The sequence below is a fragment of the Falco peregrinus genome, chromosome 1 (genome assembly GCF_023634155.1).
Source record: "Falco peregrinus isolate bFalPer1 chromosome 1, bFalPer1.pri, whole genome shotgun sequence".
In the NCBI taxonomy this organism is placed as follows: Eukaryota; Metazoa; Chordata; class Aves; order Falconiformes; family Falconidae; genus Falco; species Falco peregrinus.
Window position 1 is genome coordinate 35,246,373 of NC_073721.1, and position 18,456 is coordinate 35,264,828.

The window sequence follows — 18,456 nt, forward strand, 5'->3', positions numbered from 1 at the left end:
AGTGCAAAGAACACTATGCACACTACTCACCAGATCATCTTTACTCCGTTGAACACATTCCAGCTGATTCTGCAGCTCTCTTTCACTGTAAGAAAGCTTATCCAACTGGGTCTGTAAGGAATTGTTCTCAGACTGAAGCTGTGCATTCTTACTGGTTAATTTTTCAGTGAATATCAACAGCTCAGATTCTCTTTTCCGGCTACCTTCAATGTCCTTCTGAAGATCAGCAACCAGAGAATTGAAACCATCTACTTCTTCCTTTAAAGCACTGATTTCTTGTTCATCTCTGTCAAAACAATTGTATCTTGTTAGGGATAACCTGAGATTACAGATATGAAATCTTACTGAAATAAAAGCATTCAGGACAGGACCAAACAGGCAGAGGAACAATTAATGACCCTGGGGCATCTGTTAGTCACTGGATCATTTTAAATGCCATGGGAGTTTGCAGATTCCATTTCATGACATGTTGCAGTGCTGAAGTGACGGATATCTGTACCCTAGAGAAGGACATGCAGCCATTAGCTTCTTCAAGGAAGACCATCTCTCTGTATTCAACTTCACGAGCTTCTGTATAAACAAAACCCTCAAAACCAGATCCCATAGATAAGAGGAAGGTCTGCAAGCCCAAAGGTTGTCGTTCTGTGAAAGGATTTATCTTTAAGAGATGCAGAAATACTCCAGGTTTTGAGCTTCTCCAGGACAGCAGTATGGTGACTTCTCAAACACCCTTATCTGCACAGTGCAGCTCCAGTTCAAAGGACCTGTCTTACTCTACTATCCCTCCCTCCCCCAATTCTCCTTAAAACAAGTTCTTGTTTCTACCGAAGCACTCACATTTGCAGACTTTTGATTTACCACTTGCAATCCATTTGAGTGAGAAGGCTGTATCTTCAGTTGTGATCAACATTCTAAGAAAGTGATTCAAAGTAATTCCAAAACTAAATAGCTGTTTAAAAAGTTACAGACTAAAAATGTCCTCCTCTTATTTGCTCCTGCATTATTATTTCCTTAGTTCTTCAATCATAGGATTTTCTACACCCTTTTAAAACCTTACCTTCCGACACCTGCAGAAAACCCCAACTCTCTCACTGAGAGCATATATATTTGAATTTTAAAATAAAATTAAAGTTATACAAAGCAAGGGCACACATCTCATTTAACTCCCTATCAGACAGTATAATTACCAGGTGGCTCAATTCACTTTAAATCAACAAACCTGTATCAACGTGTTTCTTCAAGCAGAGGTGGGGCTCAGGCAACCCAAATTATTAATAACTCTGAAAACTGTAATTTTGCAAAACTGAGTAACTGAATTCTACTAGAACTGGAAGTTATATGCTTCCAGCTACCAAAATGAGAAGTTCATGTGGTTAACAACAACAGAAGTTAGCTAGCATTGCATTACTAGAATATAACATCAAATATATAGCATCCTGCCTTTACAGACTTTTTTAGGGTAATTCCACTTTTCAGAAGCCTTAAGACTGATTTTTTTCAGCCATTTACAATGCAAAATATCTCACTTATAGTTCCCATCTAAAAACCTACGCCACAAGGTTATGCTTGTATTTCACATTTCCAAATATGTTGTTTCATTATGACAGCAGAAATGTCTAGTCAATAGGGTTGAACCAGACAAAATTAGATATTCAGACCATCCTAAAAGACCGCTAGCTTTATCCTTAAAATACTCCAATGAAGGAGACCAGGCAACACTGAGGGTAATCAGTATCCAGCTCAACCATAAAGTTCTTACCAGCATTCAACCTAAAATCATCTCTCCTGCAAAAATCCCTATTTTTATCCTTCTTCCAGTGAACAAGGATAGCCAAACATTCCCTTTATAATAGCTTTTTATATATTTAAGGACAACTCAATTCCAACTTTTCCTTAAAGAAACCTCTCCCTTCCTCTGTTCTTTTCTCATAAAGAAAACACAAAAGGTTGTGTGAATTAAGATGAAATTCCTTCCATTTGCTTCCAAGAAAATGAAAGGCAGTAAGTTTGTTTATTCTACACAACAATAGGAAAAAAGAGAGGTCAAGATTCCAGGATTTCCCTTTCATAGATAACGGGAATTTACTGGTTCAAGTTTTAAATCTCTGGTTGAGATTCCACAGCTTTATCAAACATTTTGAGGAGTACTGGAAACATGTTAAAGTAATTCTAAAAGAGAAATACAAGACAATATGAAACTTGATGTAGGGATAATAAGTGTTGTATGGGAAGGATACTTAATAAAAAATGTCTATCCAAATTGAATGGGAATGAGACACATATTTAAGCATGTCTCAATTACTGAGAGGAAAAGATAACTGGAAAAACACATTTGTAGTTTCACACTGCCATCACAGTCATTTTAACTCATTTGGCAAGATCCCAAGTGAAAAATAACTGTTATTGATCAAAGCGTAAGCTTCAGCTGTGTCTAACATATCGCAGTTTCCCTAGAAAGGCTGATGACAAGGTGCCAATACAGCTGACCAGCACAGAGCAAATGGAAAATGCTTCATTCTTTAAACCCTGAGGAAGGCATGTAATCACCAAAATATTTTTCAATTTTAAGTAAGAACTGTTTACAAGCACAGAAGGGACATGTGGGTGGTTAATGGATCAGTGAAATGGATAGCATTTGTATATTCTAGTCCATATGCACCATATAGAAACATGACTATGCTCAGACACTTCTGAAGTGCTCACAAACCTAATTTTCTGAGATTATTTCCCTCACATTCTTAAATGAGCAAGCTTTGACACAGCAGAATTAATTCCAGTCCATTAGAAATACAACTGCTCCCTACCATCTGAATACAGCATGTCAGATATGTTGAATCCTTTTTGTTAAATGCTTTAACTCATCCTTCGCAATTTTGAAGCAATCTGTCTTTCCAGTTTAGTTGCTTTTCCCCAATCTTTCAATAAAATAAGCACTGGACAGACACCTAGAAGATGTAATTTCCTATAAAGTATGCCAGAAAGCAAGCACTTCCTATTCTAATAATGAAAGACATTGAATTACATTTATCAGCCTCAATCCCCTTGTTTTATAAGTAGCCACCAAGGTTATCTCCAGTACTAACAATATTGATTTAGATTAGAAACACATTTAAGTTAGGACAGGGTTTCTTCAAATTACAATACATTTTAAAGCATCAATAATTTCAATAAAGAAAAATTTTCCACATGCCAGCTAATCTTTTAAATCATTCCTCAAAGTGCACAGCTGTACCTCTGATGTTGATCCTGCAGACAATCTACAGTTTTGACTCTGTCCAGCAAATTCTGAATTTCAGTTTTCTGTCTATTAATGATTTCTTTATACTTGGATAATTCATCTTCTGTTCTTAAACGCTCATCCTCTAGACACTTCACCTAAATAGAAAAAGAAACGGAAACTATTAATCCTCCGAAACTTCAGAACTAAATTATTCTGATCAAATGTCTGGACCGTTGTACAAAGCTCCTGTGTTATTTTTGGCAGTTCCAAGTAGCTTAGGACAATATCCCAAGTATTTCAGATCAAATACAGTACGAAAAATAAACAGATAAAAAAAAGGAAAAAAATTATCAACCAAGCGTGATTAATATTACTTTTGTCCAAAGACTTAAAAAGTTGCCAGTCTAATGGACCAGGATCCAAAGACATTATCTTTCCCCAGTTACCAGGTCAATCCCTTATTATGTCTTCCTCCCTTTTTCTAAGGTCCTATTGAGTTAAATCCTGCTCTGGATAGAGGGACTGGCATCCTAATCTATTAGACCGTTCAGAAGTTACGGCTAACATATACTCCTTTACCAGAGATCACATGTATGAACCCTACAAAACTAGTTTCACAGGTAGAAAAAGTTTGGAAAATGAAAAATACTTCTAAAATTACTGAATTTACAAGATATTTACTAAAATGTTTCTCAACTTTTCAGTAAAGTGAGGTGCATACCATGAAACAAAACATCGTTGTACTATGGATCAACAGAAACTTCCTAAGAAAGGCTACCCAGAGTCAAGTTACTTATCCCTTCTAGTGTCACGCCAGCCAGTCTCTAATCACACTTCGTATTCCGAAAGAAGTAAAAATACAATTAACAGATTGAATACAGTCTTGTTCCAAACCCCAACACCATGCCTTTAGCCTCCACTGCAATCCAACACAGCACACATTACCTTCGTTCTCAGTGTTCGAAGTTCATCCATGCCTTCTTTAAATGTTCTCTTCAAGTCTTCCAGTTCTTTTATTTTTGCATGATGAACCTTTTTAAAGAGTGAGAAGCTTCTTGAGAAATCTAAATGGACAGTGGCATCCCCTGGGATGTCAAAAAACATCTAGGCCAATGCAGGCCACCGCAACAGCTGAGCAGGCTTAAGGCAGGTACCCTAGAGGTTTGTTTCACTTATTCAAAAAGCAAAGCAAAGCCTAAAAGCTTCATTATTCTCAGAAGAACTGAGAACAAAAGTGAGATTATGCACTCTGGTTTTAGGTGTACAAATCTACACTGCAACAGCCCCTGGGGAAAGTTCCAGGCAAACTGACACTTGGTTAACTGAAGATGGCACAGGAGCTGTGAGCAGGTATTAAATCATTAGAGAATTTAGCTTTTGGGCTAGTGAATCTCTACACAGAACAGAGACTGCTCCCTGTCTCTCCTTGCCATGTAGCTTGGCAAAATACTTGTCAGAGAAAGGCCTGCCTATCGTCTGAATTTGTGCTCTAAATTACAGCAACTTCGTGTTTATAAATGAAAGAGCAGTTATTTCACTCTCATCATATCACACTTGTCCCATAACTTCGTTTTTAAAAACTGAATCCAAGGTAATAGCTAAAAACATCCTCCAAAAAGCAGGGCTGGAGGCAAATACCTTGGATGTAGTACTAGGCACAAAGAAAAATGTTTGGCAAAAATTGTAAGCAGCTTAAAGTAAGATTCTCAAAATTGAAAACTCATGGCATTCTTAACTATTAGGTTGCCAACTGTGTTGCCTCCACACACCATGCATTTACCTCTAGGTGATCAGACTTCTCCTGAATTTGTTTCTCTAGTTCTCCTTTAGTTACTCGGAGTTTTGCATCCAATTCATTTGATTTAATTTCTTCTGACTCCTAAAAGGAATTGAAGAAATGTAAACAGAGTTTTAGAGTTTTACACTCTCCTTTCTAGTTTTACGAGCCTGAAGACAGCTTTTCACATAACTGAGTCTTTGCTGTAGGTACATATCTAATAATTCTGAACATGTCAAGAAAGACACACATCCCCCGCATGCTAATAGACACGTTTTCCCTTTTATTTAACAATTTTCCAAATAAATAAATCAGTGACTAGTCATCTCAGTTTTGTAGCTCTCACAGGCTAATTCTTCCTTGCTACAGCTTAAGATAGAAAGGGAGGAAAAAGAAGACTCAGATGCTAAACACTAATTTCACCTCCTAAGAAAATGTGCCTACTTGATAGGTTTTTATCATTTCTTGGCAGTTTTTCCTTATCTGGTCCGCTTCTTCTTTTGCTTCAGTTAATTTTGTCATTGCATCTTTGAGGCGTTCTTTGGTTTCCTACAAAGACAGTAATAAATAATGGGTTAAACCTATTTATCCAACTTAATCTGGGAAAAAAACTTTTATGACTAGGAAAGTTTCCTATTTCAGTCTGGAAAGAATTAATGAAAAAAAGAAATCAGCATTATTTTTCCTCTTGCTTCCATTCAACTGTTCATGCAATTTCGTTTGTACCAACAAGGAAAGCACAACAAAAGGATTTCTTGGTTATGTGCCATGCTCATTTTCAGATGATAGATTTAACTCCATCACATAAAAACTAAAGTCGACAGTTAATTCACACAAAAAACACAAATAAAGTTTCTCACCAGATAAAACAGAATCCCCCCCAGACATCCTCCCCTCACATCCTTTCAACATTTCCATTTCAGTATCAGTATCTTCAGTATCTCTAAGAGCACTATTCTGACTTTTGCTGCAGGTATATTCAAATTAAACAAAGAACACTTCAGAACCAGATTTTAATACTATATATAAATAGTATAGCAACTACATTCCTCTGACTACATTTTGATGTCATGATACCAGTACCACTTCACTAACCTTGTGTGAATCCACTTCTGTTTTCAATTTGTTCTGAGCCCATTTTACTTTAATAACATGAGAGTTGATTTCTTCTTTCAATTTTTCTATTTCTCTGTTGAGTCGAGTGGCTTCACCGTCCTAAGAAGATTTCGTAACTTTTATTTTATGAATTTAGATCATCCAGTGCTTCTGCAACAAGACTGCTGTTCAAGTGTCAAATGCAGAAGGTTTATTCCTTAATGTCTGGATTTTGCAAAAGCTGAAACACCTGGATAATTTAAGAGTTTGGTGGAAATCTCTTACTGGCTTCTAAAAAAAGAATGACATTTTTTTTAATTGGATCTGAAAAATTCTGTTGCTTTATTACCAATTTTCAGCAGTACAAAAGAGAAAATACAGAGTGAAAACACAGAAAAACAACAAAAAAAGACTGCAATAATTTAATGCCATTACAGCCTTTAACAAAATAAAAATACCAAACAAGCTAGAAATTCCCTTAAAATCTAGGCATCTGCAATTTAGTAAAAAAAAAAAAAAAAAAAAAAAAAAGCACCTAATGTTTCACAAACTAGTATTCAAGGAACTATTAAAAGGAACTTCAAAAAGAGGACAATGAGAACTCAGTAACTTCTTCCCCTTCCCTTGGTGGAAAGAGATTTTCATAGCTACACAGCAAAACCAAACGTTTCTTTCACCAAGTGCAAAACCAAACAAGGGATAAGGTTGTTCTGATAGTGCTTTTAATCATTCACTCAAGACATACAGCAATACTTAAGAGTACCTTAGTTTCAAAGAGCTGGTGCAATCTTCCTTTTTCCTGAGAAAGTTGTTTGATTTTATTAGTATGCTTTTCTATTTCTTTGTTTGCATCTCTCACTCTTCTCTCAAGTATCTCCTTTTCCTTTCGGAGGTCAAGTGCCTCCTTCTCCCCTCGGACGTATTTCATCACCATTGTTTCCTTTTCATGGCGTGCTTCTTCACATTTCTTGTTTGCCTTGAAAAATAATAAAATAGAATAAATCAATCTTGCATTTCATAATTAGATTTTATAAAACATTACTGGCTATTTTCAATAGTGTAGTACAGTAGCATAACAAAGTAGGACTCAAAAAAGACTAACATTAGATCCCACTTAAGTAGTGGAATTAATCATACTTTAACAGTAAATACATAGCTTTGCAGCTGAACATCTCAAATGAGGTATCAATACGTTAGTAATCTGGAATATAATTTGTTGTTTCAGAAGGAAAGAAGTGTATTTGCCAAGTTTTAGTAACAAAATCATTTCACAAATAAGCAGCACCAGTCATCTGTCTTCCCTCATCCACATGTCAACTGCACAATCATTATCCCGTGACTTATTTTTACAGATCACCCTCATCCAGTGCCTACAAAGTCTGCTTAAAAAGATAAAAAAATAAAAATCATACACTGGGCTTTAGAATTCATACAACAGAGAAAATACTTGGCATTATATGACATTAAGAAGAAAAAAAAAATCATCTCAGTTCTCAGTTATACACAAGACAAAATAAGAGCTCTGTGCTGGATTTGTAATAGCCTGTCTGAAAAAACCTGCTGCCAGCTTTTATCTCCTTTTGAATCAATATCAGCTTACAGGCAAGGAAAATGAGATTTCCTTGAGGGCTGAATTCCACACATACAAACATTATCAGTGTTAACAGCTATTTAGCAATCAACTGATGCCAGCTACAAAAATACATAGATAAATGCATGATAGTAGTTCCAGTTTTGGAAAATTTTGCCTTACCTAGTGATCTAACAACTGAGGCTTCATGCTTCCTACAAGAACTAAGTTTGTTCATAAGATATTCAGTAAACAACAGTATTTCCATAATACCTGTTCCATTCGGAAAGCCATCTCTTTATGCAACTGCTGAATAGCATTTTTGGCTGCTGCATCTTGAGTTAAAAGTTTGTCTTTACTAGCTTTCACATCTTTATTAAGCTCTTCCATTCTTGCTTCCAACTAAAAGACAACATACGATATAATTATAGGAAAAATAAGACTTTGGTCATATTTTGTACAGGCAGGAACAGGCAGGAACATTTCACACAAAATTAGATACTTCAACAGATTTTAACCTGTATTTTACACTTGTCAAGCTGCAACTATCCATATCAGCATCTAGATTTGCATTACAGTACAAGCACGAAAGATGTCAATTCTTATCATCAATGAGACTGAAGATGCATCAAATCAAGTATAACATGAGGCACAGGAACTTACCACACAAGAACTTAGACTAACAGCAAATGCTGAGGCGCCAGAGCAGTGCTGGCTATCCAGAGCTGCTTCACCTGCCACCCTTCTGTTGCTATCCCTGTGCCATATCCTCCACCATGCCAACAAAGCAGCCGTGTAGCAATACTGAAATGGACTAGAAATTAATTCACTGGAAAAATAACTCCAGAAATAAGAGGTGCTTAGTCATTGTGCTGGCACTTTTTTTAGCAGCCTAGTGAACCAAGTCAGAGACCTGATCCAGCTGAAGAATGACTACCAGTGTTCAACTGGAGCACTTCCCAGAGCGTGTTCACTGCACAGCCATGCAAGTCCAGGACAAGGAACAGCAACACTAGTACGAGAGCAAGTGATGGCTACATAAGCTGTCACACTACCCAAAGGTTGTTCAAATTCTATCGTAATGACTATCCCTTTGTTCCATGCTAAAGCCAGTCACCAAGGTTATTTTGGTTGGGTTTTGTTTGGTTTGGGGTGTATGTGTAAAAAAGTACAAGATCTCAGAGTCAGTTTTTTTGTGCCATTCCAAACCGCTACATAAAAGGCAAGAACAACCTAAAATACTTCTGCTACCACACAATGAATTGATCGCAAACACACCCTGTTCAACTTCGCAAATGAATCATTTCCCATAAAAAAACCCCAGGTTTTACACATACAAGCATGCATGCATACAGTTATGGGCACAGCTAAGCTTTCCTTTACTTGAAAGCTACCAGAAAACACTAAATCGGAAACTGTAACAATAAAACACTTGCATCGCAAATGGAAAAACTCAAGTGTTTCACTGCAATGTATCTTGCCACTCAAGGTGCTATCCAACTACAATATAGAAGTATTACACTCCAAACCAGTGTTTTCTGAAATCATTTGCAAGCATGTAATACCACAGAACCTACTTATCTGACCAGAAAGCAAAACAAATTCCCTCACAATTTTTCCCCCACCCCCCCAGGATGGGATAAAGCAATTGCTGTGTGATACAGCACTGTATGAGTTCATGAAGCTATCACAGAAATGCACACAAGACAAAACAAGTAAGCTGCTCATTCTGACTTATTCAGGCATATGCAATTTTAATTTTTAACTTAAAAATAAGACTTTTCCATTCCATTTTCAATCACATCATGGATTTTCAAAGATTCTTTGATAATCAACCAAACAAACTTCTACATACGTGAATACATTTCTCTGGAACACTACAAGCCTGCCACACTGCAGAATAGATTTCTGTGCGATTGCAGAAACTGAGAGACCTGAGAACTAGGGCAGTATCACCAGTAGTCTGACAAACAGAAATTAGTATTTTAAATGCTATCTCTTGACAGATTTCTAAGCTGTAATCTATCATCAGTTTATAAAGCTGGCCAAGCAACTGTAGGAACATTAGTAGATAACCCTGTGTACAGGCAAGCAGCCATACGTGATGTGAACCTTTTCTTCCCACACTACCAATTCACACTCTATGTTCCTCTTTGGCCTGTCATGGTTTTAACAATTCACTGGGGAAATGCCTGTATATAGTAATGGACAATACCAAAATTATGTGCACGATGACAGTTAATATGCTCTACCCTTTACAGTTATTTCACATATTGTTAACATTTAACAACTGTAACTACACTCCCATCCACTTCTATTAGCAGATGAAACAGTTAACAGAAGATAAAGATTACAAATTAAGATCTTGATGTCTACACACAAGAAATAAATCATCCTATTAGGATAAAAGACTGAATGTGTCATTTCTTCATAAAATGGTCTAACAGGCCTTCCAACATACACCGTGTCCAGCAGGAAGCCAAGGTACACAAAACCCACTTACCAGGACAACCCATGAAATGGTAACTCTCTTCACTTGAAGAGAGACTTCCAGATACAAAACCCTCAAGTGATGTGAATCTAGAAAGTCAGTTTATCTAAAGACACTAAATGTTTTTAGCCAATGAGTATTTCTTGGAAAAGCAGATTTAGCCTCTTAAAAAGCTTAGGATATTAAGAACAGTCATTCCTTCCTTCTCCTCTACACTACCAAGGATGTCTTTATCAGTGGCAACAGTGACAACGCATACAGGTGACATACTAACCAGCACTTCTTTTTGTTATCTGTACCTGTTTAATAATGCTGAGGTGCTGCTTTTCTGTTTCTGTTCGTTTTTTCAACTCATCTTTTAAGTTGTCCTTCTCTGAGCAAATTTCCACAATCAGTTCCTGATGTTTTTTATTTTCTTTAATCAATCTGTAAAAACAAAAAAAACAAAAAAAAAAAAAAAAAGCAAAGTACATCAGTACGGGGGTTGGGGGGTTGGTTGGTTGGCTGCTTTTAATTTTGAGATATATGGGGTTTGCTCTTTGATCTGATAATATTATAGGGAGTTACAGCCAAAAACACTAATGAAATCTACAAAAGCCTTACAAAAGAATTCTCTTGTACATGTGAAACTTAATGCCTGACCAGTAAGCAGCATATTCCTTGTGAGAAAATTGTGAGAAAGTGTTTTGGGGTTGTTACGGTCCATGATGACATGAGTCATTTGGTACCTCTATGCAACTACAGAACTGTAAACGTTAATAATTTTAAAGAATTTGTAAGACAGTAACTTCAAGTCAAGATAGTTCCACCAGTCAAATATCTGAACACACACAGACGTTGTATTCATTTCATGGATTGCTCAGTGTAGCCCTTGAAGTTCACAACCTGGTAAGAAATGGAACCCTGATTTAAGTCCTGAGTGGGTACATAACTACAACAATGTCCATGCTCACAATCCTTAGGAAGTTAAATTTTTTAGCAATAGTTTGTTCTTTCACAGCTCAGCTGTTTGAAGCCTGAGTTGAAGCTGACATGTATTTAGTTCGACCTTCCAACACTGCAATAGAAGATAGTTATACATAAAACTCAGAAGTTACATTGTCGGTATTGCTGTATAAACAAGAGTCTCAAATGTATTTAGATGTTTGAAGATACAGTTAGATGGTGGATATTCTAGACCACTATTTGCATGAATTTGTGGGAGGCTTGCAATTACCTGAACAAGATATTTAAATATCCCTTTACACATACACTATCATTTTTAGTTCCCCTTCTTTGAAAAAAAAAAATACTCTAAAAAAAACTAGTTTCCTAAATTACGATGAATTAAAAAACATCAGTGAAAGAGTGCTTAGCACTTCTGATATGTTTTCTAATCTATTGAAGAATATTCTGGGATTACAAATGAAATTCCTAATTCACACAGTTGCTGCTCACCTAGATTAGATCTGATCACAGGAGATAACTGCGCTATTTTCAGAGCAATGTTACAAGAAATTCTGCTGATTATAAACTAAGGGACAAAAATCAACCCAACTCAGAATGCCCTTTGGACTAAACATAAAATGTTCCACAGCAGTTTTACACTCTTGAGGTGAGTCTCCAAGAGTCAAAGGGGTGCAGCTGGGATAAAGAAAAGAAAAAGAAAGAAAAGAAAAAGAGACACACAAAAGACATGTTGTATATGGTCTGGCTGAGCCCTGTAGCAGCCCTCAGAGTGCTATGTTTGTATTCGTAGCTAGAAAGGGGGTGATAACACACCAGTGATGCTCATACAGCATCAAGGCTGTGTCTCCACCCCCACACCTTCACCCTAGTAAGCTGGGGGTGGGAAAGATCTTGGCAGGGGATATAGCCAGGACAGCTGACCCAAAGATACCAATGGGATATTCCATACCATATGATGTCTACTCAGATATAAAAGCTAAGAGAAAGTAGGAGGAAGGAGGGGCATTTGTTATTTACAATATTTGTCTTTCAGAGCAACTGCTACACATACTGAAGCCCTGCTTCCAGCAAAGTGGCTGAGTATCACCTGCTGATGGGAAGTAGAGAATACATCTGTAGTTTTCCTTCACTTCCATGCATATGACTTTTACTATTGCTTTATTAAACTGCCTTTATCTTGACCAACAAGTTAGGGTTTTTTCCATCTTATTTTCTCCGCCCCCCCCCCCCCCCCCCATTCTCCTGAGGAGGGGAGTGACAGAACAACTTGGTGGGCACCTGGCATCCAGCCGAGGCCAAACCACTGCAGGTTTATATAAAAAACTTTCTGTACATATACATAATACAGACATGTATCTATATAAACATTTGTCTCTAAGAAAGTAATTGATCCATAGCCAAAAACACTCACCTGCCTTTGGGTTTACTGTAAGTAAAACCCAAATAACTCATGAACTTAGCATCTCTTGGAATTACAACCATCTACACACCCACCACTGCAGATTCCCACTCCTCCTCCTCCTCCTCCATAATTACTGAATGTCTAACTATGCATTCTCAAGCTTTCCTGCCATCAACTGGCTTTCCTCACATTTATCATTTCTGTCAGAGGTCAACTGGTGAGGTGCAAGAGAACACTTTATCTATTGGGCATCTCTCCCTTTGCCTGTTTTCATTCCCTTTGATGTCCTCCCATACCATGGTATCAGAGTGCCTTATATGAAGAGTAGGACACTAATTTCTACTCTGCGAGCAGGAATAAATTTGAATTTAGAGGCTACATTTTGTTAGCAAAAAACATTCCTAAAGGAGTAACAGAATACAAAATGCCAAGTGGTGAATCAAGAAATCAAGCAATGAACTGGCTTTTGATGAATATAAATATTCTTCACGTAGTAAACTGGCTGGTGGAACTATTAAGCCCAGTTTATTACAGCAAAGTCTATAAGCGATGCATTTCAAAAGCCCTCCTATAAAATGTGGTAAGACAGTAGTTTATATATGATATTTCCAGCTCGAAGAATAGCTCTCAACTAATTAGAAGCTTTACTGGATTATTACTGGAGACAATACTACTCAAAAAAGAAACAATTTCAAACTCATAAATGAAACACACACTGCAGGAGTTAGTATAATGACAAAGATTCATTTCTGCAATGACATATATGGACTGAATGAACCTTGGACTATTTTTACATCACCGTTACTTTTACAGTATTTAAGTAATTCTAGACACTGGCAGGCTACTCAACTGAACAGTTGGCTATTCAGTTCCTGCTCAGTTCCACAAGAATTCAGAGACCTAAGCACACATTTTTATTTACAAGTACACACAAGTAAAAAAAAATCCTCACTTAAGACAGCATAACTAAAAAAGCTTATTAACTGTCCTTATAACTCACAAGAGATTTTTTCCTACCAAAATGTTGTATGCAGTTGTACACAACATCCACCCAAATTTGTTCAGTACACACCTCCAATCGTGATGAGCAAACTCAAATACTCACTTTTTTATAGTTTGTTCTTGCTCCACATACTTATCTTGCACACATTTTTCAAACACAGCCAAGGCATGTTCACCCTTTTGCACACCATTTGGGAACTTTCGTTCCTTTGAAAAATCTGTAGATAAGAGTTCTGACTCTATTTCCTTTAGCAAATCCTCCTGTGAGGAATTCTGATGTATTGTGGAAATAAGCTTCTTTGTGCAGTCTGTGTCATAAGGGCTTTCTGAATAGATTTTATCACTTGGCTTTTTCACAAAGTCAGACTCCTCCCTTAGCTCTTGTAGTATTTCCATTAATGATTGTTCTGTCTGATTAGGTTTTGGATCTTTTCGTTCCAATTCTTCACTAGATAAATGTTCTGGTTTTGTGCAGCCTTCTATCTTTCTTTCAGAGCAGGTATTGGCACCGCAGTCTGCCCCTCCACACTGCTGCTCCTCTCTTTCTGACAGGGTCCCATTGCTGCTTATGCCAAAAGCTGTTAAATCCTGGTCCAAGGGCAACAACCTCGATTCCCCTTCCAAGACATCAGCACCATCTCCAGTATAACTGATGCTTGAGCAGTCCTTCACTCCAGAAGCATTATCAGACTTCTCATTATCTGGGGACCTGGAAGAGGCATTGTCCAACCGATTGACGGGCTCCAGCGTGCTTTGCATTTCTGGTAAATATCCCTCCATCATTTTCCTTTGGAAATCTAGAAGTAAAATCCACGTTACACAACATATTATACACAAAATCAAAATGAAAACAGATTAAGATAAGGGAAGAAAGGCTACTGGAAAGTAAAATTCATAGGGGAAAAATATTTAGATACTTAAGTGCTATGCAGAGTTTGTTGACCTTCCAGCCTGACTTCTAACTGAATGCTCCAACACAAGTTTTTCTGAAGAAGGTGAGAGATCAAGGATAGCAAACAGGAAGTAGTGGGACAATAAATGCCAAGACAGTAAAAAAGCAGAGCTTTTTAGAATTAATAATTCTATCACTTAAATGCACAAAAATTCCAAGTAATCAACTCTGAAATTCAGACTTAAAACAACAAAACCTAGAGCCTTACAGCTTTCGTTTTCCTATATGTGGTTTAAAAGCAACAATATGACCATTCTGTAACAGGTCTTGACTTACTCCTTTTTACAACATAGGACAACTCCTTCATCCAACCAAAATATTCAACAACTTTACTGTCACATCCTCACTCACCACCCACACAGCAAAATGTATCTGTACCCAGTAACCTAAAGGAAGGGGCTGGGGGAGGATGGGGGTGAGATTCTCTTTTCCCATCTGCTTTCAAGCAGCCAAAATCCCCTGTTGGAAGAGCACAGATGGTCTGTGGCAGATCTGCTCTCTCAAAAAATACCTTGCAGAGCAAACATTTGAGGAGTTGAAAAGCTACCTAGAAAGTATTCTAGTAGAAGGACACCATCTTGAGATCCAAATAGCCAGAACACTTATGGAAGAGCCTGGGTATAATGCTGTATCTTCTTTTTCAGTAATCCCAGATGGTCAGGTGTCTGGAAAGACTGCTGGCATTTTTAGCAGGCACAAGAAGCTCTTACACCATTTCCGTTAGGAGAAATTCATTACAGCAGTCATAACTTTTAGATGCAACCCTACCCTCCAATACAGGATAAATTAGACTATTTAAAAACAAGGCAAACTTTTCATTTATAAATTCCAACTCTGCTATTCCACCAATTATCTCAAGGGAAGCAGTAACCTTACCATCTTGCAACATCAAGCTTGTTTTCATACTTGCTTTCTCATTTGTTTAGCTTTCTCTTTACACAGTCACACAAAGTCATTCAACTACATGGTCCAAGCTCTGCGCACTGACTCAGTCTGAAAGCAAACCCTTTGTGCCGCTTGGCTACACTCCTCCAGAGTCCTGCCTTACTAACCAACAGTTAGTACTGAGGCTCACATTGCTAAAACAGAGGAATACATGAATCCCATTAGGCCTGTGACTAATTGCTACCACTATCACCTTTCACCGTTAAGTATAAAAATATGATTAGAAGAAAGAGCCGCAGCCTCATCCCAGCTGTTTCTACCAGAAATTACCATCAAAGAAAAACCTGCTGCTAGTACCTGAAACCAACAGTTGGGCTACAATTGCCAGTTAATCAAAAGAGTAAAGCATAAAGAAAACTGCATAAGGCTGAAAGTATGAAAGGGAACATGCCATGACTGGGTAACAGTCACAAATCATCAAATGACAATTACACATTTTTAAGTTACAAGCAAACCGCTTTTCCTTTTTTGTTCTGAAGCAAAAATCTCAATGCTGCAGCCCCTAAATGAGTTCAAATCAATAGGAACCAGAAAGCACATGGTAAGGAAAGCTACAAATGAGAACATAGATGGTGAATGTAAGAATTTATAAGAGACTCACCATTTTACAAACAGTTCTTCTCTGATATTAATAGAAACTCTGATTCCCCTTTGCTTCAAAGGATTTATGCTTAGGTTAACAGTGGAGCCAACAAATCTGCACTTGGTTTGTGCAGCCAAAACAATTGCTCGTTTGGTTCCTATCTACTTTTTGAGAACTTATGCTACTATGAGAGTTCAAAATGTACTATTGCTATTCTAAAATAAAGCAAACAAAAGAAATAACCCCCACTGACTATCTCAAGCTGTAAGCAAAGAGAATGAACATAACAAGAAAAAGCATTCAGTTTGATAGCAGAACACCACACTAGTTCCTACTTAATCAAAAAGCTTTTAAAAACACGGTTATTTTGAGGATGGTGCGTTTAATACAGTCAACAGCCATAAGATAATTTGCAAATGATGCAGCTAAGAGGAAAGAAGAAATACACCTTCTACTGTCTGTTCCCTCTTGTCATAGGTAGCTTAAAATCCACACACTAAGCTGTAGAAAGAGGCTGTATTAGTACAAAGCTGAGGTACATTTTTTTCTTCTCTACCAAGTGCTTGCTGACACTTTCTTTGGGATGATCAGAGCAGGGGTTTGGCTCATTTTAAACCTTTTCTGAAGTACCTCCTAAAGTGTTCCAAAACCCCCAAAATGTGCAGTTTTTTTATGTATTACTGCCTCAAAGCTGCTCATCATCGCCCAGCTGCTGTAGTTCACCACTCCCACAAGAAAAGAAGTAGTAAGGCCAGATACGTGAACTTCCATGTTGGTTACTACACCCAAAATCTCCAGTCCAGTCAGCAAACTGGATAGAACTTCTCTTCATATGAAAGCAACAGGTGAAAAAATACAGCTCTGTTAAGACAGTACCTTGGGAAGGATACCAAGTTTTCATCTTATTGTGTTACTTCCTTTTGTAAATAGTACTGTGAAATAGTATTAGAGAGAAAAATTAATCTACGTGGAAGCAGAACTACAACTATTTGCATAATTCAATTAGTAGCAGAGCAATAAAATGCCACCAACTCCATATCCAGAATATCTTACACTTAATCATTAATAAAGTGTAGGTTTTGTATCAAATGCATAGGGAATTTGCATAGTGACTATACAAATCAATTAAAGCATGAACAGTAAATTATGATGATTCAGTGTTCCCTACAGACCTACCCTAATTTTCTATGGTACTCAGAATATAACTTACCACATTAAGTACCTATTCTTTCCAACTCCAATACACTGGATTTTAGATCCATCTGCCCAATCTATCTGAATCTGTTCATGACCTATGCAGATATTTTATTTCCCCTATTGCCATTGGATAGTACTAGTTTTCATGTTCTAATTACCTTTAAACACAGATAAAACTTTACAATTCATCATAGGATCACAATTTATTTTCACACCAGAAATATCCAAAGAAATCACGTGGAGCGATCGTCAATGCAAGTTCACCTTGACATTCAAATGTCTCCTGAACGACCAAAGTTTGTTGTGCCTACCTCAGGCAACTGAATATAGCAGATACCTCCTTTGTAGGGCCAGAGACAAAACCCAGTAGTAATGACACTGAAGAAAAGGCTCCTGCTTTGTAAGCAAATGTTTTGTGTGAAAGCAGCTTAAAACAAACAACATTGTCAGCCGAGTAGTAGCCAGCTGAAATGAAACATGCTACTACTTGTTTCACATCAAAAACAAATACAGCAGCCCCAGATAATATTTGGACACCAGATACATAGTTGATAGCAGCTCCATCTCTTTCCAGGTTTACTATCCATCTTCTATTATCCTACCCATCCTTACAAGTGACTCTTCCAAAAATCAGGGAAGTACTAAGGTTATGGTGTCACACTGTCACTGCATTAAGAAAACAAAATAGTGTCTTTTATGATATCTTCAGCAGGTGTCAAAAACAATCAAAAAAGGCAAATCCTGACTCAAGCAGATGAATCAGGTTTTATGTAATGACAGGTTGCTTATGCATCAGAAAACATACAGTATGTTGAGAGACAGCAGAGTGCCAGGTGAGCACTTCTTGTACTGTTTTGCTAAGCTTCTACCTTCAACCATTTGCTCTGCTCCTTCCTCAGGGTTATTCATCATCTAAACTGGATGGCCAGTATCTTCCTCAGTCATGCTTGTCTTGTCTCCTCTGCTGCCTACGCCACAGGAGAATGTAAGCACTACTAAGTCAATTTAAAAGGCCCAGAGTAGGAACTTCTCAAATTAGCATTTTGAGATTAGCCCAGCCCAAGCTTGCCTGCCCACATACCATGAATAACCATCCATCCTGTGAAACTGCCAAACATCTAGTGTAGCACATGAAAGCTTTCTGTCACTGGCTTACAACATTTTCTGCTGCTGTGACAGGACCCTTAGCACTCACACAACTAGTTTGACAAATCCTCCTCCTCTCGTTTTACAGCTCACAATTAGTTTGACTCTCTTAACACACCTTCCCTGTG

General features: G+C 37.5%; 1 protein-coding gene across 4 annotated transcripts in view; it reads right to left on the reverse strand.

The window, feature by feature from the left end:
- Positions 1–18,456, reverse strand: part of CCDC186 (coiled-coil domain containing 186) — a 39,211-nt gene that overhangs the window by 9,228 nt on the left and 11,527 nt on the right. For all 4 annotated transcript variants that reach the window (XR_008746887.1, XM_055802370.1, XM_055802375.1 and 1 more), the window contains 10 exons: positions 13,609–14,302; positions 10,453–10,579; positions 7,936–8,064; positions 6,856–7,068; positions 6,093–6,212; positions 5,442–5,546; positions 5,001–5,099; positions 4,166–4,252; positions 3,233–3,375; positions 31–286 (listed from right to left, as the gene is read on the reverse strand). Coding sequence is in view for 3 of the 4 variants with exons in the window: in XM_055802370.1 (XP_055658345.1) it covers positions 31–286; positions 3,233–3,375; positions 4,166–4,252; positions 5,001–5,099; positions 5,442–5,546; positions 6,093–6,212; positions 6,856–7,068; positions 7,936–8,064; positions 10,453–10,579; positions 13,609–14,288 (1,959 nt within the window). In the remaining variant the exon portion in view is untranslated. The remainder of the gene's footprint in view (positions 1–30; positions 287–3,232; positions 3,376–4,165; positions 4,253–5,000; positions 5,100–5,441; positions 5,547–6,092; positions 6,213–6,855; positions 7,069–7,935; positions 8,065–10,452; positions 10,580–13,608; positions 14,303–18,456) is intronic.